Here is a 24,065-nt window from a genome sequence, read left to right as displayed (position 1 = left end):
GTCCCGGGTTCAGCTGCGCTTGCTGTGAAACTCTCAATCCAGAGTTTCTGGTTGCTGTTCTTTTGTGGGGGTGGGACCAGCTGAGCCTGATCGTCTGGCTCCCTGCCTCAGAGCCTTTTTTAAGTTGGTGTTCCAGTCGCCTGTTGAAGAGGCGCCGGGGTCTGTTTGTTTTCTCCTGTGGCCACTCACTGCGCTGGCTTAAGGCACTGACGTTTGTGGCGCTTTTTTTTCTTTTTTTTGCCCTGGAATCTACTGTCCTGGTTCTCTGCTCAGTCCCCTTTTTGAACCAGCGTATGGGCGACTTCCAGTGGCTCCAATCGCCAGCCTAAAAGGCCCCCGGACCGGTGTATTTTGTAGGGAGAACTGCGGCTCCGGGGCGCCGACAAAGCAGCCGCGCGGGGCAAAGCAGCGGCGCTGGCCGGCACAGCCGCGCTGGTGAGCGTGGAGCACCTCTGCCCGGGAGTTTCCTAGTCTGTGGGCAATAAAAACACGGCGTCCACTCACCCTCTGCGCTTTCACTGGGAGCTGCAATCCTGAGCTGTTCCTAAACGGCCATCTTGGATTGTCCCCCTCGAGACACATAATCTAACCATAGTCAAGGAAAGGAGGTCCTAATCACATAGTACCATATAAGAATAATATGTTTAAATATAACAAATAGGTCACACTGAATATTTCTCAGTTACATTAAGGATTACACAGTGTAATTAATTTTGGTCCATCTGATGTCATTCTTTTCATCCTAAATTATGTTTCTTCTCAACCTCTGTTCTTAAAATGTTAATTGTATCACTATATATTACATAGATTAGTGATTTCAGGAGTGCCAATGACTTTTTCTCCAAGACTTTTATCTCTCAATGGCCTCAAAGTTATAAATGATTGGCTTCAAAGGGTGCTGTAATTAAAAAGGTAGACAAAAACAAAACAAAACGTTCTTGCAAACATAGCAAAAGCTGATTTTATGTCTTAGAGCTACACATATTAGTAAAGGGTCTAACAACTTTGATGCATGAAATTTAGCTACAGAAAGGACAAGAAACTGCCTCTCCTAGCCAGAACAAAAGCTAACATTGTGAGATTTCAGTGGCATAATATATGGGCTTCAAATAAGAATTCTGATCAGTGCAATATAAAGGAAGTGCTTCATTAGCTATCATAGTGCATACCTCTCAGCCTTGTACCACATGGCAGCATGCAGCAAAAGCATGGGCGCAAAGAATGAGCCATTCACTCAGGATTCATAATCTTGCTCTGTTTCAGCCTCCTGGGTTGACAGCTTTCAAGTTAAGCATGGAAGGCTCTAAAGAAACAGTCTTGCATTATTCAGTGATATAGTTTGTTTTTGGAAAATGCCTATCTAAAATAAGGAGATAAAATGAGTTTAGCCTGTGAGCTCCATTTATTACAATAGCTGTCTTTCTAGGAAAGGGTGATATTTTTATGCTTACTTTGAACAGTTTAATAAAATAGTTTTACTGAAAGATTCATCTCAAATGAAATTATTTGCAATTTCCATGTCATTCAACACTATGCAATTATATGAATATTCATTTTACAGTGAAAGCTTACATTGTAAGTAGAAAAATTACAGTAAAATGCTTTGCAAAGATACTGAGTAGCGGAAAAATAATTCTATGTAGCAGTTTTCAGGAAAATCATTGTAAATTCCAATTCTGTCATCCATAATCACAGATCCTTCTACCCTTCTACCCAAGGAAAACACAAAACTATGTAACTCAAATTCAAATTAATGACACATTCCTATATTCATTTCATACATCATCTGTGCTATGAAAGGAAACACACTATATTTAGAATCCCATTTATATTTATTTCCTAGATTCCAAGGTTAGTGTTCAATAGCATTGCCCAAAGGCTGAGGAACCTAACTTTATAAAATTGCATAAAGATGGCCAGAACCACTCTGAAATTGAACTACAATAAAGAGAATGTAAATAAGACAGCTATCTATTGGGTTAGTGTCAGAAAACATGTATATTATGTTGTTATCATGGAATTTCCAAAACAAAGTAGCAAAAGAGATCATACAATTCAAATTCATATTTGACATTATTTGTTGTTAAGTTTCATTGCAACTCATAAATATATTGGGTATATTTATTTCTAACATGGCTGAGTAATACAGGACACACATTTGTTTTAAATTTTACCTGTTACTCAGAATAGTAGGAAATCATTGCCTAATGCCTAAAAACATTAAAAATTATGAAATATACCAGTCTGAAAAGGACTGTAAAAATAATTTCACTTATTTTCGAATAAAAAATAATACTTAAAATAGTTTCTTACTTAAACATTATATGTGAGCAATCACTCTGTAGTCTGGCCAGACAAGTTCATGATAGTGTCAGAGAATATAAGGCCCCCTTCTCACAAAGCCCCCATAGACTTTCACCTAAAATATACTTCTTAATTAACAAGTAGGTTCCTATATTTAACTATTTTATTTTTCTCACTTAGAAAATCACCAGCAGTTTTCATACTAAAATTCAACCCCAAAAGCAGATTGTGTAATTAGCCTTTCATCTGGTTTTCACATAACCTACACGTCATGGGTTAAATTGTACTCCTCCTCCCCCATCACCATTCTTAGGTTGAAATCTTAACCTCCAGTATCTGAGAATGTGACCTCATTTAGAGATATAGTCTTTAAAGAGAAAATCAGGTTGAAATGAGGCCATTTGAATGGGCATTAATCTAATATGGCTAGTGTCCTGTGGAAAAAAAAATAAGGAAATTTGGGCATAGAGACAGGCACAGAGGGAGACATCATGTGAACATGAATACAACCATCTACCAGTCATGGAGAGAGGCCTGGAACAGATCCAGCCCTCACAACGCTTAGAAGGAATCAACCCTACAAATGCCTTGATTTCAGTGATAATATCCTTTACAAAAAGGTCACTGAGATTATATATATTTTTTTAACTCAAAAATTTGTTGATTAAAATAGGGACATTTGACATGTCTAGGCTCAAATTTTGTATGCTAGTTCACATTACAACAGCCACACAAAAATCAATTTGTCTATAATTAGAAAAAATTAGATACATATATTTAAAGTGTTTTCCCTTTTTTTTGAGGCAGAATAATATTGCTTTGTCTGTAATCCAGGCTGGAGTGCACTGATGCAATCATAGCTCACTGCAGCAATCCTCGTGCCTTAGCCTCCTCACTAGCTAGGACTAGAAGCGCACACCTGACTAAGTAATTACAGCCACACCTACTGCAACTACAGCCACATCTGGCTAAGTTTTTCATTTGGTAGAAACCAGGTTGGGAAGGGGGTCTCACGGTGTTGGCCAGGCTGGAACTCCTGTTCGTAAAGGATCCTAGTGCTTCATCCTCCTAAAGTTGAAATTATTTAAAAATGAAAAGCCACTACATGTGAAGGATTTAATTTTGCTTAAACTTAATTTTTTAAAATGCAAAACTAGGTAAAGTAAGTAATAGTCTTATAATATTGAAGAAATATAGATGGCAAATTTATTTAAAATCTTTAATTGGAGACGTTGTTGTTTTGTTTATTTATTTATTCATCTGTCTATTCATCTACCTACTGATCTGTCTACCAGACCTTTGCAATGATAGCATGTTACAGGAAAATTTTATATCATGCAGGTAATTCTGACTACTTGAATTTTTAAGTTCAAAACATTTCAGAACTATGATATATTTTATATGTTTTGTAAATCCAAGACAAAAAATATTCAATTTAAAAAATGGGTAAAGTTATTAACTCTACTATTTGTTTAAAATGTGTTGGCGATATTAGTCAAAGAAATTAGATATCTAAGACAAAGCAATTACAGACATAAAAATTAGGAAGAGGCTATCTTCACTTATAGATAATATGATTGTATATTTGGAAAACCACGGAAAAAAATCAATGGAAAAACTATGAGAGACAGGAGTTACGCGTGGGCTGAGGGTGTGCCAACAATGGAGTTAGAACAGGGGATTCTGCACCTTGATTTGGGTGGTACTTATAGAACCTATATGTGTTAAAATTCACAGAGCTGTACACTAAAGGAAGGAATTGGGTCAATTTAAATAAAAGTAACTTTAAAAAAATAAAATAAAAGCTAGTATAAACAATCCAAGGGCAAGTAGGAACATGATCGATAAATTTGATATATGAGAGAAAAATCAAACTTTTACATGAAAAAGCACAGCATAGACAAATAGAAAGACAAACTGAGAAGAGCCATTTGGAACCATGTCACAGATAAATGAATAACATTTCCAACATATGAAGTGCTTCTTGAGAACTGAAAAGAAAGAAACAAAATTTCTATAAAAATAGGTAAAAGAATATACAATACACATCAAAAGAAATGTAAATGGCTTTATACACATGAAATGGTGTTCATTCTTATTACTAATAAGAGGAATTCAATTTAAAATTAGGCTGAGTTATCATTTCCTATCCTTTGGATTGGCAAGAATCCATACATTTGAGAACATATCCTGCTGGTCAGACTCTTGAGAACAGATGCTCCCATACATTGCTGGCAGAAATGTAATATGTGTACTGCCTATGGAGGAGGATTTGGAAGTATGTAGAAAACTGCATATGTCTTTATCTTTTGATATAGTAATCTCACTCCTAAAATTCATCTTGAAAATATACCTCCACAGATACAAAGCACATTTTGATTTCTTATAATAGCAAAATTCCCATCAAAATGTGTGAATAAACTATGGTACATTCCTACAATGAAATACTATGCAATCATAGAAAGAAATGAGAATGATGTCTATACGCTGTTGTAAAGGGATATCTAGAATATATTTTAAGAGAAAAAAACAAAGCAATGTCTAGAGTAGATCAATTTGTTTTTATAAGACGGGGACACATATTTATGAGAGATGTATTTATATTTTCAAAAAAATGTTTTGAAATATAAGTCAAGAAATATAAGTCAAAAACTCCAAAATTATGATTACTTATAGGGAACATAATGGCAAGAACAGAGAGTAAAACTGAACTACTCTTTTTGCTTCTTTTAACTTTTTCATTTATAAAAATTATTTGTACTTTGGAACTGTTATGAAGTAAAAGCCTTGAAGACTCTATTAGCCAAATGCAGGCAGTGGACCTTGTTTGGATCCTGATTCTAACACTTCAACTTGCAGAAAGCCAATTTTGAGACAGTCAGAGAAATTTGAACACGGATTAATTATTAGATGATATTAAGGAATTATGTGCTAGATGTGATCATAATGTGATGTTTTTAAAAAGGCCTAATTTGTAAGAGATATAGAATGAAGTATTTATGGACAAAATAATACTATATCCTAGAAAAATGGTGTACAGCAACTATAAATTAAAGTCATTTAAAAAATCATGAGTGATGTAAGATTCTTTCCTCCACAGAAACAGCTCCTCACAGCGAGATTTCTGGCATCTTTAACTTAGTCTCTTAGGAGAGAGCTAAACATTCCATATTGATTTATCCACAGAATCTTGCACAGTGGCACTTGCAAAACTGGGTGTAAAGGTTAGAATATTTTTGAAGGATCTGTCAATTTTATCTCTATAAGAGAAATAGAGATCTCAAAAGCATTAAAAATGTGCATACATTTTGACCCATGAGTTATAATTTCTGGAATTTACCCCAAACATATAGCTACAAATGTAAAGATTTAGCTAAATGAATGTTTATTTCAATAATTTTTCAGAGCAAAAAATTACAAATACCTTGTCTGAATGTATTTGTTAAATAAATCAAATAAGGCAAAACCACCTTTAAAATTATGTCAAAAAATAATTTTTTACAATGAATGGAAAGGTTCATATTATTACTAACTGGAAAAATTGTTCATAAAATCAAAATTCAATACAATCTAGATTTTAATTAAGAAAGTCAAGGAAAATATAATTTATCAATGTTTATAGTAATCATCTTTGGGAAGTCAGAATACAGATAACTTTTGCTTAAAATCAGTGTTTGTGGCTTATTTTCTTTTCAAAATATCTGCAGTAAACCTATATTATTACTTTTACAAAAAAATAATAATTAAAGTAGAAGGCAGCTATTCACAAAGCAATTAATCAATTTCAGAAAAAAAATAATAAAACTAAAGATGCAGAAAACAGAATAGAAAGATTGAGATATTTGTGAGGCAAAAGAACAACCACTGAACCACAAAAAATATGTTGCACAACTATAAATAAAATAAATTTTTATCATGAACGATGCAAGATTCTTTTCTTCACAAAAATGGCCCTCAAACAATGAGATTCTTGCCACATTCTACTTAACCCCCTAGAAGAAGCGCTAAACATTTCATCTTGCTGGATCCACTGAACCATGCACAGCTTGAGAAGTTGATGTAAAGTGTAGAATATTTTTGAAGACTCTGTCAAGGTAGTCTCTCTTCAACTAGATTCTCACTTTGTACTCTGCACACCACAATGACTCAGAAGAGGTACCGTCTAAATGTCTACTCAGCAAGGAAATGGTTATAATATCTGATGGGAGAATTGCTTGCCAGAGCGACAGATGCTGAAAGCTTTCTTTTCTCCCTCCATAAGAAAGAAAAGCAAGAGAGAAGGGGTAATCACAGGACGAATTTCTTTTAACTTCTTCTTTCTGAGGCTAGCCTTACAGCTTCAAAGCATTCTTGATCATTAAGGAAAAAGCTGGAAGAAGAACCTTGGCCTTACTCTCCAATAGGAACTACGAAGAAGAGACAGTAGCTGCAGAAGAGTAACAGGAAGGGCATAGTAAGGTTAAGCCAAGGGAGCCTGATGGACTCTTTCTCTTCTATTCTCCTTATCTCCCAGTCCGCACCACAAGCAGCCTTCAGCCACAGCTTGGTCCATAAAAGATTTTGATATTCCCAACAGCCCTGAGAGATGGCAAGAAGCCTGGGATTTCTAAAGGAAAATTATTACTCTTCATATTTTTTAAAAATCAAACTGAATTGTGTTTTCATGAATCTTATTTGTTAAATATAGTACTGTTGAAATATTTTACTTCCTTAGATAATACACTTACTAGAATGTAAAACTAGCCACTGGGTCATGCTGAATATTACAAAGAAATTATAAATTATAGAATTTCCCACCCAGGTGTACCTCCTTCTAGGATAAAGTTATTTTTAAAAGTCAAGAAAGGCCAGATGCCGTGGCTCACGCCTGTCTTCCCAGCACTTTGGGAGGCCAAAGCGGCCGGATCACGAGGTTAGGATTTTGAAACCAGCCTGACAACATGGTGAAACTCCATCTCTACTAAAAATACAAAAACTAACTGGGCGTGGTGGCGCACGTGTGTAATCCCAGCTACTCAGGCAACTGAGTCAGGAGAATCACTTGAACCTGGGAGCTGGAGGTTGCGGTGAGCTAGATCGCGCCACTACACTCCAGCCTGGGTGACAGAGCAAGACTCTGTCTCAAAAAAGAAAAGAAAAAAAAAGAGAAATTTAAAACATTAGTTTAAAAAAGGGAGATTACCTCAGATATTTGGCATATTAGAAGACACAAATAGATTTTATTTCAAGTATAGCTCCCTTGTTCAATGTTATGGATAAGATGTATATAAAACATGAATCGTGTGTAAATATCAATGTGTAAATATTCAGAGAATGAGGTAGAGCTTTGAAATAAAGACAAACAATGAAAATATTGAGCCCTACTGGAAATTACTTGGAATTACAAATTACATGCTACCTCTTTTTTAAAGACTACCATTATATGATAAAATACAATTTTGATTGAATAAATGAAGTTGGAGTCTACTTATCTTCAATAGGAAGCTGACTCATGTATTTTAAGGGATGCTTTTTGAATATTTGACTTTTCACTCTTTGCCAAAATGAACACTTGTGGACCATATATGGCTAAACCTGCATAATACCCCCTAACCCACAACACACACATGAAGAAAGTGAGATAAAACTGACAAAGAAGATTGTCTAGTCTCTTGAAATTATGCTAGACATTGACTAAGACTCAGGAACTATTATGAACTAGAAAAAGTCCATCTCTAGAGTTAACATTTTATAATTTCTCACGATAATAAAACTCTACTAGGTATTTTTTTTTAATTAATAAAAAAATATATCCTGAATAATAGCCTAAGTTTGGGGATTCAGTTAGAAAAAAGGTTGGATTTCCCTGAGCTGATAGTACTTATTTCCCCAAATCCTCTGCAGCACCTGTGTAAGGTAAGATTTATTTATTTCTGTAGCCATTCACTCAACAGAGATTTGCGGAACTCTTGCTATGTGTTAGCTGATTGCTGGGCACATATTAATTGGTAACAGACATAATTCTGCCTTCAGCCTTCATATGCAGATACTCATACAATCTTACAGTTGACACTATAAAAAAAAAAAAAAGCTGAAATCTTACAGTTGGACACTATTTTTAAAAAAGTTTGGAAAGAGTTTGGGGGCAGGGGTAGGTATTATACAGCCTTCCATGAGAAAATGGGACTCAGAGGAGGAGAAGAAATTAACCATATAGAGTGAGGACGGGCCAGGATATGCCAGCCAGAGGGGACCTATAGGGACAAAAGGCCAGAGAAACAGGTTTGGGAAATTCAGGTTTCTTCTCCCCACAGCCTCGCCCAAACTTCAACGTCGTCAGAGTGCTGGAGCACAGAACGCTGCTTCTTGCAGAATAGTTTCTGTATTTTGACTTTTCTTCAAAGACATGGTCTACAAGGAGGTGTCTCCTGACTATAAACCTGGCAGACAAGTTTTTGCTTGTGCATCTTGTCCAGCAGTTTTGCTTGATTTTTAAATCTACATGGATTTAGGCGGGCGTACACGTTCGGATTTGTCACAGGCTACCTAACTGTATTGGTCTCACACACGTGTGCCACCTGTCTGACCCCTGGGCAACAGTGTTTGCAAGCTTTTCTCCTTGACTACTCCACTTTAGCACCAAAAACAACCAGCAGAGCAGAAGAAGGCAGAACCAACTCAGAGCAAGCAGCGCGCAGGCGCAGGAACGCTGGGGCGCGCCGAGGAAGAGGCGGGTTGCTGCACTGTGGCCACTCACTGCGCATGAGCGGTCCGCGTTGCCAAGGCAGCTGAGAAGGCGTCTCCCGGAAGACGAGCTCTGCAGAGCTGGTGGCAAGCAGAGAGCTGTTCCCGGAGAGCTCAGCTCCCGACAGTTTCCTGAGCCAGTCTTAACCTGGGCAAAGGAGATGAGGAGCCGAGTCTGATGCAGTGTGATGGCCGTCTGCCCAGAATTGGCCCAAATGGACAAAAATGCTCTGGCAAACCTTTCTGATGAGACTGAGACTTTGAAGACCTTTACTGACGGGGTACAAACTTCCAGTTCATTCAGTTCCTATGGAAGACGGAAGTCCTCTCCCCTGACCTCTGGAAGCAAACTGGAGAGGGAAAAGCAGACTCTAAGCTTAGAACAAGGAGACACACAGTCTGAGCTTTCGGACTTCAAAAATTATGAAAAGAAGTTGAGTGAAAAATGGATCAGCTACCTCAAGCACAAAGACTCTAACTTTGAACGGTACCAGCCAGACACCAAACGTCAAACAGAAATCATTCGGGTACGTGATGAAGAATTGAATGCCCTGCAGTCCTATTGCACCATGAAGATAAATTTGATTCATTGTAGAGGGGATTCTAAAAAGAAGAGCAGCAGACATAAAAAGCTGCATCTTGGATTGGATGCGGAGGCTTCAGAGAGAGATGCCTTAAATGGTTCTGTCCCTGATGAACTTTTGAACAGAATCTACTTTAAAAACATGAGGACAACAGCAATACAGGGTGCAGCAACTAAGCAACATGTATCTTCTCAGTGTCCCGCCTGTAACAGGAAAAGAGCAGAACTGGCCCTGTCTGCCTTCCTGAAACAAAAGAAGACTTTACTGGAGTCACTTCTACTTCAAGAGAAAATAGATGAACATCTTCATACCAAAGACTTTCTCACCCGCATTAGAGAAGCACATCGAGACTTCCCCAGGCTTTCAGATGACCCCAGAATAATCTGGAAAAGACTGACTGAGAAAAGTCGCATCAGATACTCTGGTTTAGAAAGATCAGATACAGAGCAGAAGATGTAGCAAGATGGAAATAGTGCTTGTCATTTACTCTTTTCTCTGCCACTTTGCAAGTCACTTACTCTAATCCAACCAGCACTGGTGATTGTCAATGATAATGTGTAATGTATATATATATGTCTTTGTCGTGTATTTAAGTAGCTACCATAATTTCTACCGGCACTTGAGAAACTAACAAAAGACTGCTATGCTTCCTTCACAGATTTGAGGACTAAGAACTTTCCCTTTTTTTCTGATTATAGAAGTCATTGTTGTTGTTGAAATAGTTACAAAACCTTTACAAAACTCCAAGAGAGATTCATTAGTAGTTTGGCCCAGGGTGTTGATGGTACAGAAGCAAAGTAGTATGGGAATGTAAGAGAAACTTAATAACGGTCTTTGGCAACCAAATGGTGTTATTAATAAATAGTATATGTTGGAAATGTTACTAAGGCTTTGACTTGTGTGCCAGGATGAGTGATCATTAATTTAATTAAGATAGGAACAGAAGAGGACTGTGTTTGATGGGAGCGATGAGGCGTATGATTATTTGGACATATAAGGTGCTTTTTGGACATATACATTGACAATTTGAGGAAACATTTGATTATTTGTTTTTGCTCTTCAGAGGAAAGGTATGCAGGGTTGATACCAACTCTTGAGAAATGCCAATTAATGGCTAAGTAGATGAAAATAAACCTGCATAAAAGGTTGAGAAAATAATTATCAAAGGGACCATGGATATCAGGAATGTATAGTGTCATAGATGCTAATAAATAAATATTTAAAGAAGGATGATTATTAGCCATATCAATCAATAGAGAGGCCATGTAAAGATGATTTAATCATGTATTGGGCACTGTTGACCGTAGCAAAAGCCATTTCACCTATAGAAATTGGATAGATAAAGTAGATTGAGGAAAAATATAAGTAAATAACGAATATGGATGTAGAGTACTCCTTGAAAAATTTAGCTGTAGGGGGAAAAAGAAGTAGAGCTGGAGGTAAGTGTTGAGTTTTGAGGGAAGAATGCTTTAACAAATTATCTAAACAGCCATTTTAGTCATGAAGATTGTATGAAACTTCTGTTGTTCATCCAAATTTACGTAATAAGGAAACAGTATTATTCCCCAAGGAATACCATGGCATTTTGAAAACACATTTATGGGGAAAAAATATTAGGTGGCATTCTGAGAAGGCATTATTATTTATTTCCTCTATAAAAATACAGAATCATAGAATTAGTGGCATTGCCTGGAGATCACTTTTCCACATGTCTAACGCCTGAAGTATCTCAGTGAAAAAGAAATTTGGTTGCAAAAATCAGTACAGAAGAGTTTTTTTATTGTATTTCAGTATTACTCTTTAAGAACTCCATTTACATATAAAGATACTATTTTTCACTTAAAATTTAGCATATTTCCTCTCAGTAAGTCATTCTAAATGGAAAAGAACCATTACCATTTTCATAAGAACTTTTTATTTGTAATTCATATTATGTCATGCTTTATCTTTGACATCTCAATATATTCATGTTTTATATAATCAAAATTCTGAATAATTTTCCACTTAAAATTCCCCCATTAAAGGTCACGCTCCACCCTTTTAGTCAATGAAGCTAGAAATCTGAGTCATCTTTTGTTCTTCCCTTCTTTTTTCAACTCAACCCCAAGCTAACTATTTTTCAGCAAGACTTTCAGCAAATAGTTCTCAGATGTCAGCATACAATTCTCAGAATTATTTTTCTTTTTTAAAATTTGTTATTTATTTATTATTGAGACAGGGTGTGGCTCTATCACCCAGGCTGGAACACAGTGGTGCAATTACTGCTCACTGCAGCCTCAACCTCTAGGATTCAGGTGATCCTCTTACCTCAGCTTCCCTGGCAGCTGGGACTCCAGGTACATGCCACCATGCCTGGATAAATTTATTTTTATTTTTATTTTCAGTAGAGAAGTTTTGCTATGTTGCCTAGACTGATCTGGAACATCTGGGCTCAAGCAAGCCTCCTCCCTCAGCCTTCCAAAGTGCTAAGATTGCAGGCATGAGCCACTGTGTCCAGCCCAGAATTATTTTTCTAAAACACAAATCTGTTCAAATAATTCTATTGATTTAAAACAAAACAGAACTTTAAATGGTTTATCTCTGCTATGGAAATAGTTCAAACTAATTAAGGTCACATAGTGGTTTTTTAACATCTGGCCCAACTTTACCTTTCTATTCTTTCATAATCCCTTCTCCCTGTATTCAAGCCTCTCCAGTACTTCCCTGAGCTCTTTTGTTATTTGTGTCACCATAGTTTCTATGTGCACCTTTGGCCTAAATTCTCTTAACTACGCTTTTCACCTGGCATACTCTCCCTCTTCTTCGTTGTCTTCCTTCAGCCCTCAAATTTTATTTTCCAATTTTTATGACTAAAAATCAAAAGAATATTAGAAACTTTAGATTACAAGGTTTCCCCTCTACCCTGTAACTATCCAACCTCATTCTAGACTAATCTACCAGACCCCTGTCCTGCCAGGGTTAGCTCTTTACTTGCTGGGCCATAGTGCAGTCAGGTATCTTGGGATAAGAGCACAGATGGAGAGAATTCACAGAATCAGGGAGTGGACATTTACCTACCAGGATAGAGGTATTTCTGTACCTTAACCAATATAACCTTATATTGTGTAGGGGCTGAATATTGATGCTACCTATAAATAACCACTTATATTGATTTCTTATTTATTCTTCCAGTGCTGTTTTATTCTAATATAAACACCAAAGATAATTTATTATGTGCTCTCTTCAGCACCTTGCTTTTTTTCCCTTTTGTTTTTCTTAGGGTAAAATCTACATAACAGAAATTTGTCACTTGAACCATTATTAACGGTACAATTCAGTAGCATTACATCCATAATATTGTGCAACCATCACCACTGTTTCCAGAATTTTTCATCACCTCAAACAGAAACTCTGGACCTGTACAGCAATACCTCCCCATTCTCTCCCTGGTGCTGGTACCTGGTCACCTTGCATGTACTTTCTATTGCTATAAATTTGCTTATTTGAGATATTTCATACCAGTGGAATCATGCAGTCGTTGTCATTTTGTGTCTGGCTTAGTGTTGAGGTTCATCCAAGTTGTAGCATGTATCAGAAGCTCATTTATATGGCTCAGTAATATTCCATTGTATATATATGTTACATGTATATGTATTCATTCATCTGCTGATGGAGACCTGCATTGTTTCCACTTTTTGGCTATTGTGCATAATGCTGCTATGAATATTGGCATATGAGTATCTGTGCACTTGTTTTCAATTCTTTTGGGCCTATACTTATAAGCAGAGTTGCTGGATCACATGGTAATTCTATGTTTAGCTTTTTGAGGAAGTGATAAATTATTTCTACAGCAGTTGCAGCATTCTGCATTTCCACCAGCAAGCTGCAAGGATTCAGATTTCTTCGCATCCTTGCCAACACTTTTTATTTTCCACTTAAAAAAATTATAGCTTTTTGAGTAGCTGTGAAGTGGTATCTCATCATACTTTGATTTATATTTTCCAAATGCCTAGTGATGCTAAGCATTTTTCATGTGATTAATGGTCATTTATGTATCTCATTTAGAGAAATGTCTATTCAAATCCTCTGCCCATTTTTAAATTGATTTGCCTGTCTTACTGAGTTGCAGGAATTATTTTTACATTTTGGATAGTAAATTCTTATCAGATATATGATTTGCAAGTATATTCTCTCATTCTGTGGGTTTTTCATTCTCTTTGTAGTATCCGTTGATACACACAAGTTTTTAATTTTAATGGAGTTCAGTTTATCTATTTCCTCTTTTGTTGCCTATGCTTTTGTTGTCATATGTTAAGAAATCAACACCCAATCTAAGATCATGCAAGTTTGACCATATGTTTTCTTCTAAGAGTTTTGTAGTCATACATGTTATAGTTAGGTATTTAATCCATTTTGAGTAATTATCTTGTTTATGGCCTAAGCATCTAATTTTATTCATTCAGTATTTTCTGGTACCATTGTTGAAGATAACTGTTTTTCCCCATCGAATAGTCTTAGCACCCTTGTGAAAAATCAGTTGATCATAGAAATAAGGGTTTTTCTGGACTCTAAATTCTGTTCCATTGGTCTCTGTGTCTAACCTTACTCCAATACCACACTATTTTATTACTGTGCTTTGAATAAGTTTTGAAATAAGGAAATGTGGAATCTCTCTCTTTATTCTTTTTGTTCAAGACTGTTTTAGCTATTCATGGTTCCTTGAGATTCTATATGAATTTTAGGATAGATTTTTCTATTTCTGTAAAAAATACCATTGGACTTTTGATAGAGATTGCATTTAATCTGTATATTGCTTTGGGCAACATTATCATATAACAATATTAAGCATTCCAATTCATGCATATTGATGGCTTTACATCTTTTAAAATTTATTTCATCAGTGTTATGTTATCTTCATCATATAAGTTTTGTGCCTCCTTTATTTATTCATAATTTTTTATTCTATTGGTTGGTATTTTAAATAAAATTGTTTAAAAATTGTTTTTGTATTTTTAATTTCTAGTGTATAAACATACAGTTGATATTTGCATGCTGATTTTGTATCCTGCATCTTTGCTGAATTCATTTATTAGCTTTAACAATTAAAAAAAAAACAGATTCTTTAGAGTTTTCTAGGCCTAAGAGTATATCTACAACATAATGATATGTTTTCCTTTCTAATTTGGATGCCTTTTTAGCCTTGCCTAATTGCCCTGGCTACCACTTTCATTGCTATATTGAATAGAAGGTGTGAAAGTGGAATCTTTGTTTTGTTCCTGATCTTAGGGGAAGAATTTGCAGTTTTTCACCACTGGGAATGATTTTACTTATGGGTTTTCATACATGGCATTTTCATCAATTCTTAGTTTATTGAATGTTTGTATCATAAAAGCATTTTGTATTCTGTCAGTATTTTCTGCATCCATTGAGATAATCTTGTAGTTTGGCATATGCTTAAACACAGCATTTGTGTTCATAGCCTCACCTTTGTACTCATAACCTTTAAGCACTTACTAATCAGAATTAAAGTCAGTAGCCTATGTGCTCTATGACATTAATATAAAATTCACATATGACATTAATATAAAAGTTCATTTTATGACACTTGAGGCTTAATTAATATGCTTTTCTCTTTTACTTGTGAGCAACTCAAGACTAGTGACTGCCTCCATCATTCATCATCTCCTCGGTGGTTAGCACAGTGCCTCACATGTGATGGTGCTCAACAAAAGTTTCATGGCTAAAAAGGAGGTGCTTCCTAACAATGAAATTGAATATATCTTCCCCACCAAAAGAAGAAAATAACACTCTAGTGTACTTCTATCTGTCAGTTTTCTGAGCGACTGTTTTCTGTAATTTAATTCTTATCTCACCAGGGGTTGGATTCCCTTTCGGCATGTATATATACACATTCTTTTCCTCAGTGGTAAATTAGCATAAAGCTTTTTGATAAGAGATCTTTCCACAAAGTAAGCAGCTAATTAATGCATTTTTCATTTTAAACAATAAGTATAAAAAGATATTTCTAGGCTATACACATTTCAAGTAGAAAATTATTATTAATTTTAGAAGTATTTGATGACTTTTTGAAATTTTGAAATAGGATAAAAATTCTGAATGCTCAGACTTAATATATATGTTTTTCATTCCTGAATATATTCAAAAGGGGTTGGATATCTTTTCTTCAAATACTTGACAGCTGCACCCAAGAGATTCTAATACAGGTGAAATAGAAAGTTCATCAAGAAGTCACATATTTCCCTAATTGTTGATACAACACTAAATATGTGTCTAGCAACTTAGTACATAATTATACAAACGTATAATTTATGTGATTATTGTATACAAATCATACAAATATTTATTTCATGTTTTGTTATCTAGATTTATTATCAAATAGACTAAAATTCTGTGCCTAGAAACGAATATGTTTATTGAACAGCATTGTAGTAATGAAACTCTGGAAACAGAAGTAAGTGATGATGCCAGACTGGGAGAAAAGTAGGCTCAATCCTGAACATCTGAGTCATTCAAACTCCAGTCTCAGTACTGTTTAGGAATGTTTAGGATACCCAACTTAGAATACCTCCAATTTAAAACATGTTGGTTTGTTTCATGGTGAAGTCTAATATAGCGACTTAGCTCATTCTGCAGCAACACAGTAAACAGGCAGAAAATAAGCAGGATTGGGACTGGGTGTGAGCTCCCCCTCAATTTTGCCTGAAAGTGACAGACGAAAAATAAATACACAAAGAGTTAATTTGAGAAACACAAAATGAAAACAGAGTTGAACTTCTATTCTCAGTTGATAATTACTCTTTGGAATAGAGAATTCAGAAATTTTCCAACTTACAGTCAACTCAATTACAGTGAAAATTGCAAACTTCCATCAAAGTGTCTAATGTAATCATAAGGCCTGATTTTGATGAGCCACTGTTTGTTGAAGTATTAATTGATGTTTAGGAGAAAGTATGTTGTAGTCATCCCATTCAAAATTTTCTCTAGATATCAGGACTAATGGTGCCACATATGTACTGAGAGACTATGAAGGTTTATTTACTCACGTAATGAGGGTTAGGAGGGAGGTAGGAAGGGCAGGTTTTCAAGCTGATTTGAAAATAGCTTGAAAGTTAGGAAAGAGATTAGCATGGCTTTTATTATAATTAGGAGGTGGGGCTGAGGGGGATGGTTCCCACAAGTGGGCGGGGACTTGCATGTTTTGAATGTGTTGCCACACCAAATAAGGGAGCATATGGGCTTTCTTATCAGTTAGTGCAGATATGGGGCAGAAGAATGGGGCTTGAAAGCTTTCAGCTGTTAAACATAAAAAAATTTAGTCATAATTTTTGTTACTATTTATCCCTGATGCTTGACTGATGACTGAGATACATTATGTATCATTTAATTAAATTTTAGCTTCAGTGTACCATAATAGTGCTCTCTCACGCCTGTCACCTGAAACTGGTAAGGGCAGTGAAAGTTCACTGAACAACATGTTTGAGAGCCCAGCATTGTGTATTTTGAGAAGTAAAATGAGTGTCTTTGTCATTATCAGCAATCTCTGGAACTCTGAACGGTATAAAGAAGACTTTATATTGTGGTTTGAGTATGCACTGAGACATGCGTAACCTTAACATATTTTCTATGTGGCAAGAGATTTTTCATAGTTATTTTCCTCAAAGGAGCAAATCTTGGATAACTAGTTGTTGTTACTACCATTGGCAGAGCCAGAGGGCTAGACAGTTGGAAATGGCCTATACAAGTGCATAGATGGAGCTAATTGTTGCCCAAATTGACTGCCTAAAGTTCAGCTACATATGCTTGCCCTTGGATCCCACTCTTTATCAAGGATGTCTGGATTAAGCGATGAAAAGCAGCAGCTCCTGAGTAAGACACATCACGTGTAGTTTTAATACTCTAAGTAAAGTGTAGAAACCTCCATTGCTGTGCATTCGTGAAATCCCAAGGGATTTCCAGGTAGTTAAGGGGTTTGAAGGTTTGAGAAAAGATGCTAAAGCCTCCATAGTGAAGGATTTTTCTGGGCCAGGGAGAGGGATGACCAATGGGAGTGCCTATTGTACTGCAATTTGATCAGATTCTAGAGTTCTTTGTTTCAGAGGACACAATTCCAGGAGGAACAATTTGCAACAGCATAAATAGGCCTCAGTAAAATTTATGAGAATGTAAACATCGAAATATATAAAAAACATAAACATAGAAATTTGTTGCCTCCAGATCCTGAAAAGTTCTAAAAGTTGAGCTTCTTTTAACATTGTGGGGTCTGATAGAGTCAACTGCTATTTCTTACAGATGCAGAATTCCTCAGCTTACCAAATAATTTTCATGAATTTAACTGGTGTGTAGGGCCCTGTGCTATGTGAAGAGAAATGCTTATCTTTTTGGGAGTACTTGTATGTCCTCAGTGAGCGTGTCAAATGAATCTCCCCAGAGGAAGGTATGATCAGTACAATGCTGTATGTGTGCTACTGGAGAAAGTTCGACGTGGTTAATGCCTAGTAGTTATCCCAATAAAAATTTGCCTTGCAAGGATTGTGTGCAATGATAGAGCTGTGCAAGTGCCCTGTGGGTAGCTTGGTAAAGACATATTGTGTCCCTTTGAAGGCGAAGGCTAAGTGTGGCAGGTGAAAAAGGCACTGAACAGAGGAACATATTAATAATATCTCTGACTGCAAAGTACTTACCACTTGCTTATTAAATGAAATTTACTGACTCTATATTGGACATAGGGGCCTTCACGGGTAGGATCATGGCATTAAGGTTGTGGTGACCCACCATGAAGCACCATTAATTCTTTCTAGGTTTAAGAACAGTCCAAATTAGGCTGTTACCAGAGAAGCAGGAGGATAAACACCTTCCTACATTGGACTTTATGATAGATTTCATTCCTTGAAGACTGCTTTAATTTATAGCAGGTTGTATTAACTATTTTACTGGGATAGAAGGGATGGAGGTCTATATAGCCCCAGCTTACCAAGCCTATTTTACATGACAAAGACTGCATCTAATTATAGCTTATTATGCATTGGATCAGTGTCTATGTCCATAGAGTATGTTTTAGAGTAATGGGTTCTATGATTATGAAGAATTTAGGCCATGTATTTTTTTGCAGTAGTTAAGGTAAGGCATTTCTCTTTTATGTTCAATAATTCTCTTCAGATTTTAGGTATATCTTGGTTAAATTTAACAGGATCCTTGAATATAGCCATGATTTGAGTTCAGTATTAATTGGTGCCATAAAATTTTGCCAATTGTTCCATCTCAGGAGATGCTAAGCTAATTTAGATCCTATACTGTATAGGGAAAAAGCAAACCTTTTTGTTTTTTGAGGTGGAGTTTTTCTCTTGTTGCCCAGACTAGAGTGCAATGGCACGGTCTCGGCTCACCACAACCTCTGCCTCCTGGCTTCAAGCGGTTTTCCTGCCTCAGCCTCCCAAGTAGCTGGGATTATAGGCAAGCACCACCAAGCCTGGCTAATTTTGTGTTTTTAGTGGAGTCAGGGTTTCTTCATGTTGGTCAGGCCAGTCTCGAACTCCTGACCTCAGGTGATTCTCCTGCCTTGGCCTCCCAAAGTGCTGGGATTACAGGCGCAAGCCACCGCACCTGGCCAGAAGAAACCCTTTAATGTTTTTGTCTCATCCATTATTTGAATAGATTGTTTATTTCTGATTGAGTCAAAGTATGACCACTGTTTTTGGTTTTTGTTTCCTTCTCTGTATCTGGGCTTTATATATGTGTGTATGTGGTTAGCGGATATAATTTGTTGGGAGACAGTTATATTTACCCTGCTTGTATTTTTAAGTTTCTTCCTGTAAAGAGCTTCAAATTATTATTATTATTTATTTATTTTTTACAGATGCCTAAACTTTTTATTTCACACAGCTATGCAAGTTGTGAGGCCAAGGACATGACTGCAAACAAGATTTAATTTAAATGAATAGCCAGGCATGGTGGCTCATGCCTGTAATCCCAGCATTTTAGGAGGCCTACGGGATGAATTATTTGAGGTCAGGAGTTCCAGACCATTCTGGCCAATACAGTAAAAACCCATCTCTACTAAAATTACAAAAAATTAGCTGGGTGTGGTGGCACACGCCTCTAATCATAGCTGCTTGGAAAGCCAAGGCAGGCGAATTGCTTGAACCCAGGAAGCAAAGGTTGCGGTGAGCTGAGATAGCGCCATTGCACTCCAGCCTGGGCAACAGAGCAAGACTCCATCTCCCACCCCTCCCCTCCAACAACAAAAAAAAATTGATTACATAAATAAGCTTTCTTCCCCATGAAAATACTATTTGTTATTTCACACTTGGTCTAACACACCCAAAATCCCCACCCTATCTGGCACAGATACACTTAGTAGGCAATATCAAGTACAATTTCCATTTTATGTTTCTCCAGAGTATAGTTGTCTTCAATCTTTTACTCAGCTTCTTACATGGGTTTTGGTGGGGGTCGTGGGGCAGCACTCACAGGTCTAAATCGGGTTGGGGGTGTTCGGTCCTTGTGGGCTTCATGAGATCGATTCCTGACTACTTTGCTGTGAATTGCACAACTCACACAGTAATGCAGCTTCACATAGAGCTTGGGAAGTACATAAGCATCAAGGACGCTCACTTCAGAAATATCCCTGACTGCGGCGGCCTCCACTATGTTTTGAATGATGAATTTCTTAAAGACCTTGTCCTTGGGCATGTATCGGGCACAGTTTGTGCCGCAAGTAGGCTGAACATGGCCGCCGCCCTTTTTGGCACTACAGTTGCTCCTTCTTTTCTTTGTCATCTTGGAAGCGCGCAGCAGAGAAAGAACCTGAGTTAGTTTCTTAATCCCGAGTTCTAATTTGATTGCGCTGTGGTCTGAGGGACTGTTTGTTACAATTTGCATTCTTTAGCATTTACTGAGGAGTGATTTACTTCCAATTATATGGTTGATTTTAAAGTAGGTGTGATGTGATTCTGAGAAGAATGTGTATTCTGTGGATTTGGGGTGGAGAGTTCTGTAAATGTCTATTAAGTTTGCTTAGTCCAGATCTGAGTTCAAGTCCTGGATATCCTTGTTAATGTTCTGTCTCGTTGATCTGTCTAATATTGACATTGGAGTGTTAATGTCTCCCACTATTATTGTGTGGGAGTCTAAGTCTCTTTGTAAGTCATTAAGAACTTGTTTTATGTATCTGGGTGCTCCTGTATTGGGTGCGTATATATTTAGGATTGTTAGCTCTTCTTGTTGAATTGATCCTTTTACCATTATGTAGTTTTCTTCTTTGTCTCTTTTNATGACTGCAAACAAGATTTAATTTAAATGAATAGCCAGGCATGATGGCTCACACCTGTAATCCCAGCACTTTGGGAGCCTAAGGGGTGAATTATCTGAGGTCAGGAGTTCCAGACCAGCCTGGCCAATATAGTAAAACCCCATCTCTACTAAAAATTCAAAAAATTAGCTGAGTGTGGTGGCACACGTGTCTAATCCTAGCTACTTGGAAAGCCGAGGCAGGAGAATCACTTGAACCCAGGAGGCAGAGTTTGCAGTGAGCTGAGATAACACCATTGCACTCCAGCCTGGGCAACAAGCAAGACTCCATCTCCTCCCACCCCTCCCCCCCAACAAAAAAATTTGATTTCATAAATAAGCTTTCTTCCCCATGAAAATACTACTTGTTATTTCACACTTGGTCTAACACACACAAAATCCCCACCCTATCTGGCACAGATACACTTAATAGGCAATATCAAGTACAATTTCCATTTTATTTTTCTCCCGAGAATAGTTGTCTTCAATCTTTTACTCAGCTCCTTACATGGGTTTTGGTGGGGTTCATGGGGCAGCATCCTCAGAGGTCTAAATTGGGGTGGGGGTCAAATTATTATCTTCAAGGTTAGGAGCGTCACCCATGACAATTGTTGCTTTATTGGATTTAAAGATCCTAGTTGATTTAAATTAATTCCTTGGATGTACCACAGGAGGTGGGGACATAGGGGTGGAAACGTAAATCTTTATTCCTATAACACTGAGAGGATCAGGTTCTAGAAATAGGAAAAAAACAAAGCATAATTCTTACTCTCATGCACTCAACATTTTATTTTTAAAAATTAGTTTGCGTTTCCTTCTGTGTCCAGTGAACCAACTCCCTGGGATTTGGCTCTGACTCTAAAATTCATTGGTAACTTTGACCTTTAGTAACTCAGCACAGCTGCTGCTCTGTACCAAGGATGACCACATGGCCACCCAGGAATCAATAGCTTCTGCTTTCTCTAATCAAAGGCTATCCTTTTTCATCCCAAGCCACATGTTTCAGTGAGTCAGAGCCATTCCAGCAAATCTCACTTCACTGACACCAATTCTGAAGGAAAAAACAAATGGACTGTTTTTTCCTACTCTCTTACACAGTTACTCAACACTTATGACACCATATGTGTGGGGTTTTCCCCGCTACGCCAAGAATTTCTTCAGTGGATACAAACTCGGTGTCCTAGAGTCCATTCAATTCTGACATATCTTCCTGGAGTTAAAGTCAGATCCCACAGGTTAAGAGCTCAGTCCTACAAAGCTACCCCCACTGCAGATGCCTATAGCAATAGATTGTCGCCTACACTTCTGACTGACCTGCTATAAATATAGGGTTCCCATGACCTTCTCCTCAGGTTCAATTATTGCTAGAGCAGTTCACAGAGCTCAGGGAAACACTTAGATTTCCTGGCTTATTCTAAAGGATATTAGAAAGGATACAGATGAAGAGATGCATAGGGCAAGGTGTGGGGGAAGGAGAGTGGAGCTTCCATGCCCTGTCCAGGTGCACCATCCTCCAGGTAGCCACATGTATTCAACAACCCAGAAGCCCTCCAGACCCTGTCCTTAAGGTTTTCTGTGGAGACTTCATTACTTACACATGATTAGTTAAATCATTGGCCATTGGTGATGGACTCAACCTTCAGTCCTACTCCCCTCCTCAGAGGTTGAGGGGGTGGGGCTGAAAGTTTCAACCTTTTATTACAGGTTGGTTCCCCTGGCAACCAGCTCCCATTCAGAGGCTTTCCAGATGCCCACCAGGAGTCACCTCATTAGAACAAAAGAGACTCCTATCGCCTAGGAATTGTTCAGGGATTTAGGAACTCTGTGCTGGATTTTCCTATCACTCATAAATTACAATTATCTTAGGAGCTTTGTGCCAGAAACCAGGGGTCAAAGAACAAATATTAGAACAAAAGAGTCTCCTAGCACCCCCATGTTAAAGGTGTAAGGAGCTCTATTTCAGGAACTGGGGGCATATATATGTATATATACACACATACATATATATCTACCTGGAGGTAAAGTCAGATCTCACAAGTCTGACTTTAGATATATGTATATATATAATAAAATATATTTATATATTTTATATATTATATTTAATATAATATAAAAGCATTTATAATATAAAACATATTTTATATAACATTAAAATATACTAATATATTTTAACAAAATAAAATAAAAATATGAATATATATAAAAATATAATATAAATATTAATATTTAATATACTTAATAGACTATATATTATATAATATATACATGTATACATAAGTATGTATATTTATGTATCTTATATCACAACATTAAATGTTATTTTGGGGCAGTAGTGGCATAGGTAGCAGCAGCAACAAAAACATTTTATAATGTCCTAGTGAGCCCGCTCCTTTTAGAAGTGTGGCCCTCTGCATAGCACATTGTGAGGGCTCCAGGTGAGCAACCACCCAGTGCCCCCATATGTTACACATTGTATCAGTGATTTCCTAAGCACTCTCTAGAACGGTGGCCAGTGCCTGGTTGAGACACACAACAATGGTGACAGGATAGGAGTTATTCCTCTGAGCCTAGCATCAGTCATGGACTATGCTGGGCCCAAGACACATGAGTTAATCTCAGACACATGGTCTAGGCTGAGACACATGACCCAGGATCACTTTAAGGAGGGCCCCGATCCCATACTCCCATATGCCAATTACAAATTTCTGATTTAGGTTGGCTAGACTTTTTTTTTTTTTTTTTGAGACGGAGTTTCGCTCTTGTTACCCTGGCTGGAGTGCAATGGCGCGATCTCAGCTCACCACAACCTCTGCCTCCTGGGTTCAGGCAATTCTTCTGCCTCAGCCTCCTGAGTAGCTGAGGTTGGCTAAATTTTTAACTGAAGCTTACACAAAACAGCACAGTTCAAAGCACAAGCTTGCCAGAAGGGCGCACAGCCAGTTAGCAAGTAAAGCAAGAGCCCTCAGTGGTGGGAGTCATTGCCTGAACTTCCTGCTCATTGTGCCAATCCCTGAAGCCATCTTGCAGAGGTGAAATGGACTCCCATGCAAAATATAGTTGAGATGACAAAACTGATGACCAAAGCTCATGGGAGGGCAGAAAGGATAAACATCTTATCTCTAAATAGGTCTTGCATAATGGGTTTCAAACTTTTAAGGCCCTATTTTA

At 37.2% G+C, this 24,065-nt stretch overlaps 3 protein-coding genes across 3 annotated transcripts in view; 1 reads left to right on the top strand and 2 right to left on the bottom strand.

Moving 5' to 3' along the window:
• Window positions 1-24,065, bottom strand: part of DLC1 (DLC1 Rho GTPase activating protein) — a 546,175-nt gene that overhangs the window by 496,745 nt on the left and 25,365 nt on the right. The gene's annotated exons all lie outside the window — the stretch shown is intronic.
• Window positions 9,059-10,494, top strand: CUNH8orf48 (chromosome unknown C8orf48 homolog). The gene has a single exon (XM_017535535.2). The coding sequence runs from the start codon at window positions 9,216-9,218 to the stop codon at window positions 10,068-10,070; it is 855 nt and encodes a 284-aa protein (XP_017391024.1). The 5' UTR covers window positions 9,059-9,215; the 3' UTR covers window positions 10,071-10,494.
• On the bottom strand, window positions 19,975-20,387 carry LOC108309276 (40S ribosomal protein S26-like). The gene has a single exon (XM_017535522.2). The coding sequence runs from the start codon at window positions 20,385-20,387 to the stop codon at window positions 20,040-20,042; it is 348 nt and encodes a 115-aa protein (XP_017391011.1). The 3' UTR covers window positions 19,975-20,039.

Source organism: Cebus imitator, unplaced genomic scaffold (genome assembly GCF_001604975.1).
Source record: "Cebus imitator isolate Cc_AM_T3 unplaced genomic scaffold, Cebus_imitator-1.0 Scaffold5, whole genome shotgun sequence".
Lineage (NCBI taxonomy): Eukaryota > Metazoa > Chordata > Mammalia > Primates > Cebidae > Cebus > Cebus imitator.
This window is presented reverse-complemented; position numbering and strand designations above follow the sequence as displayed.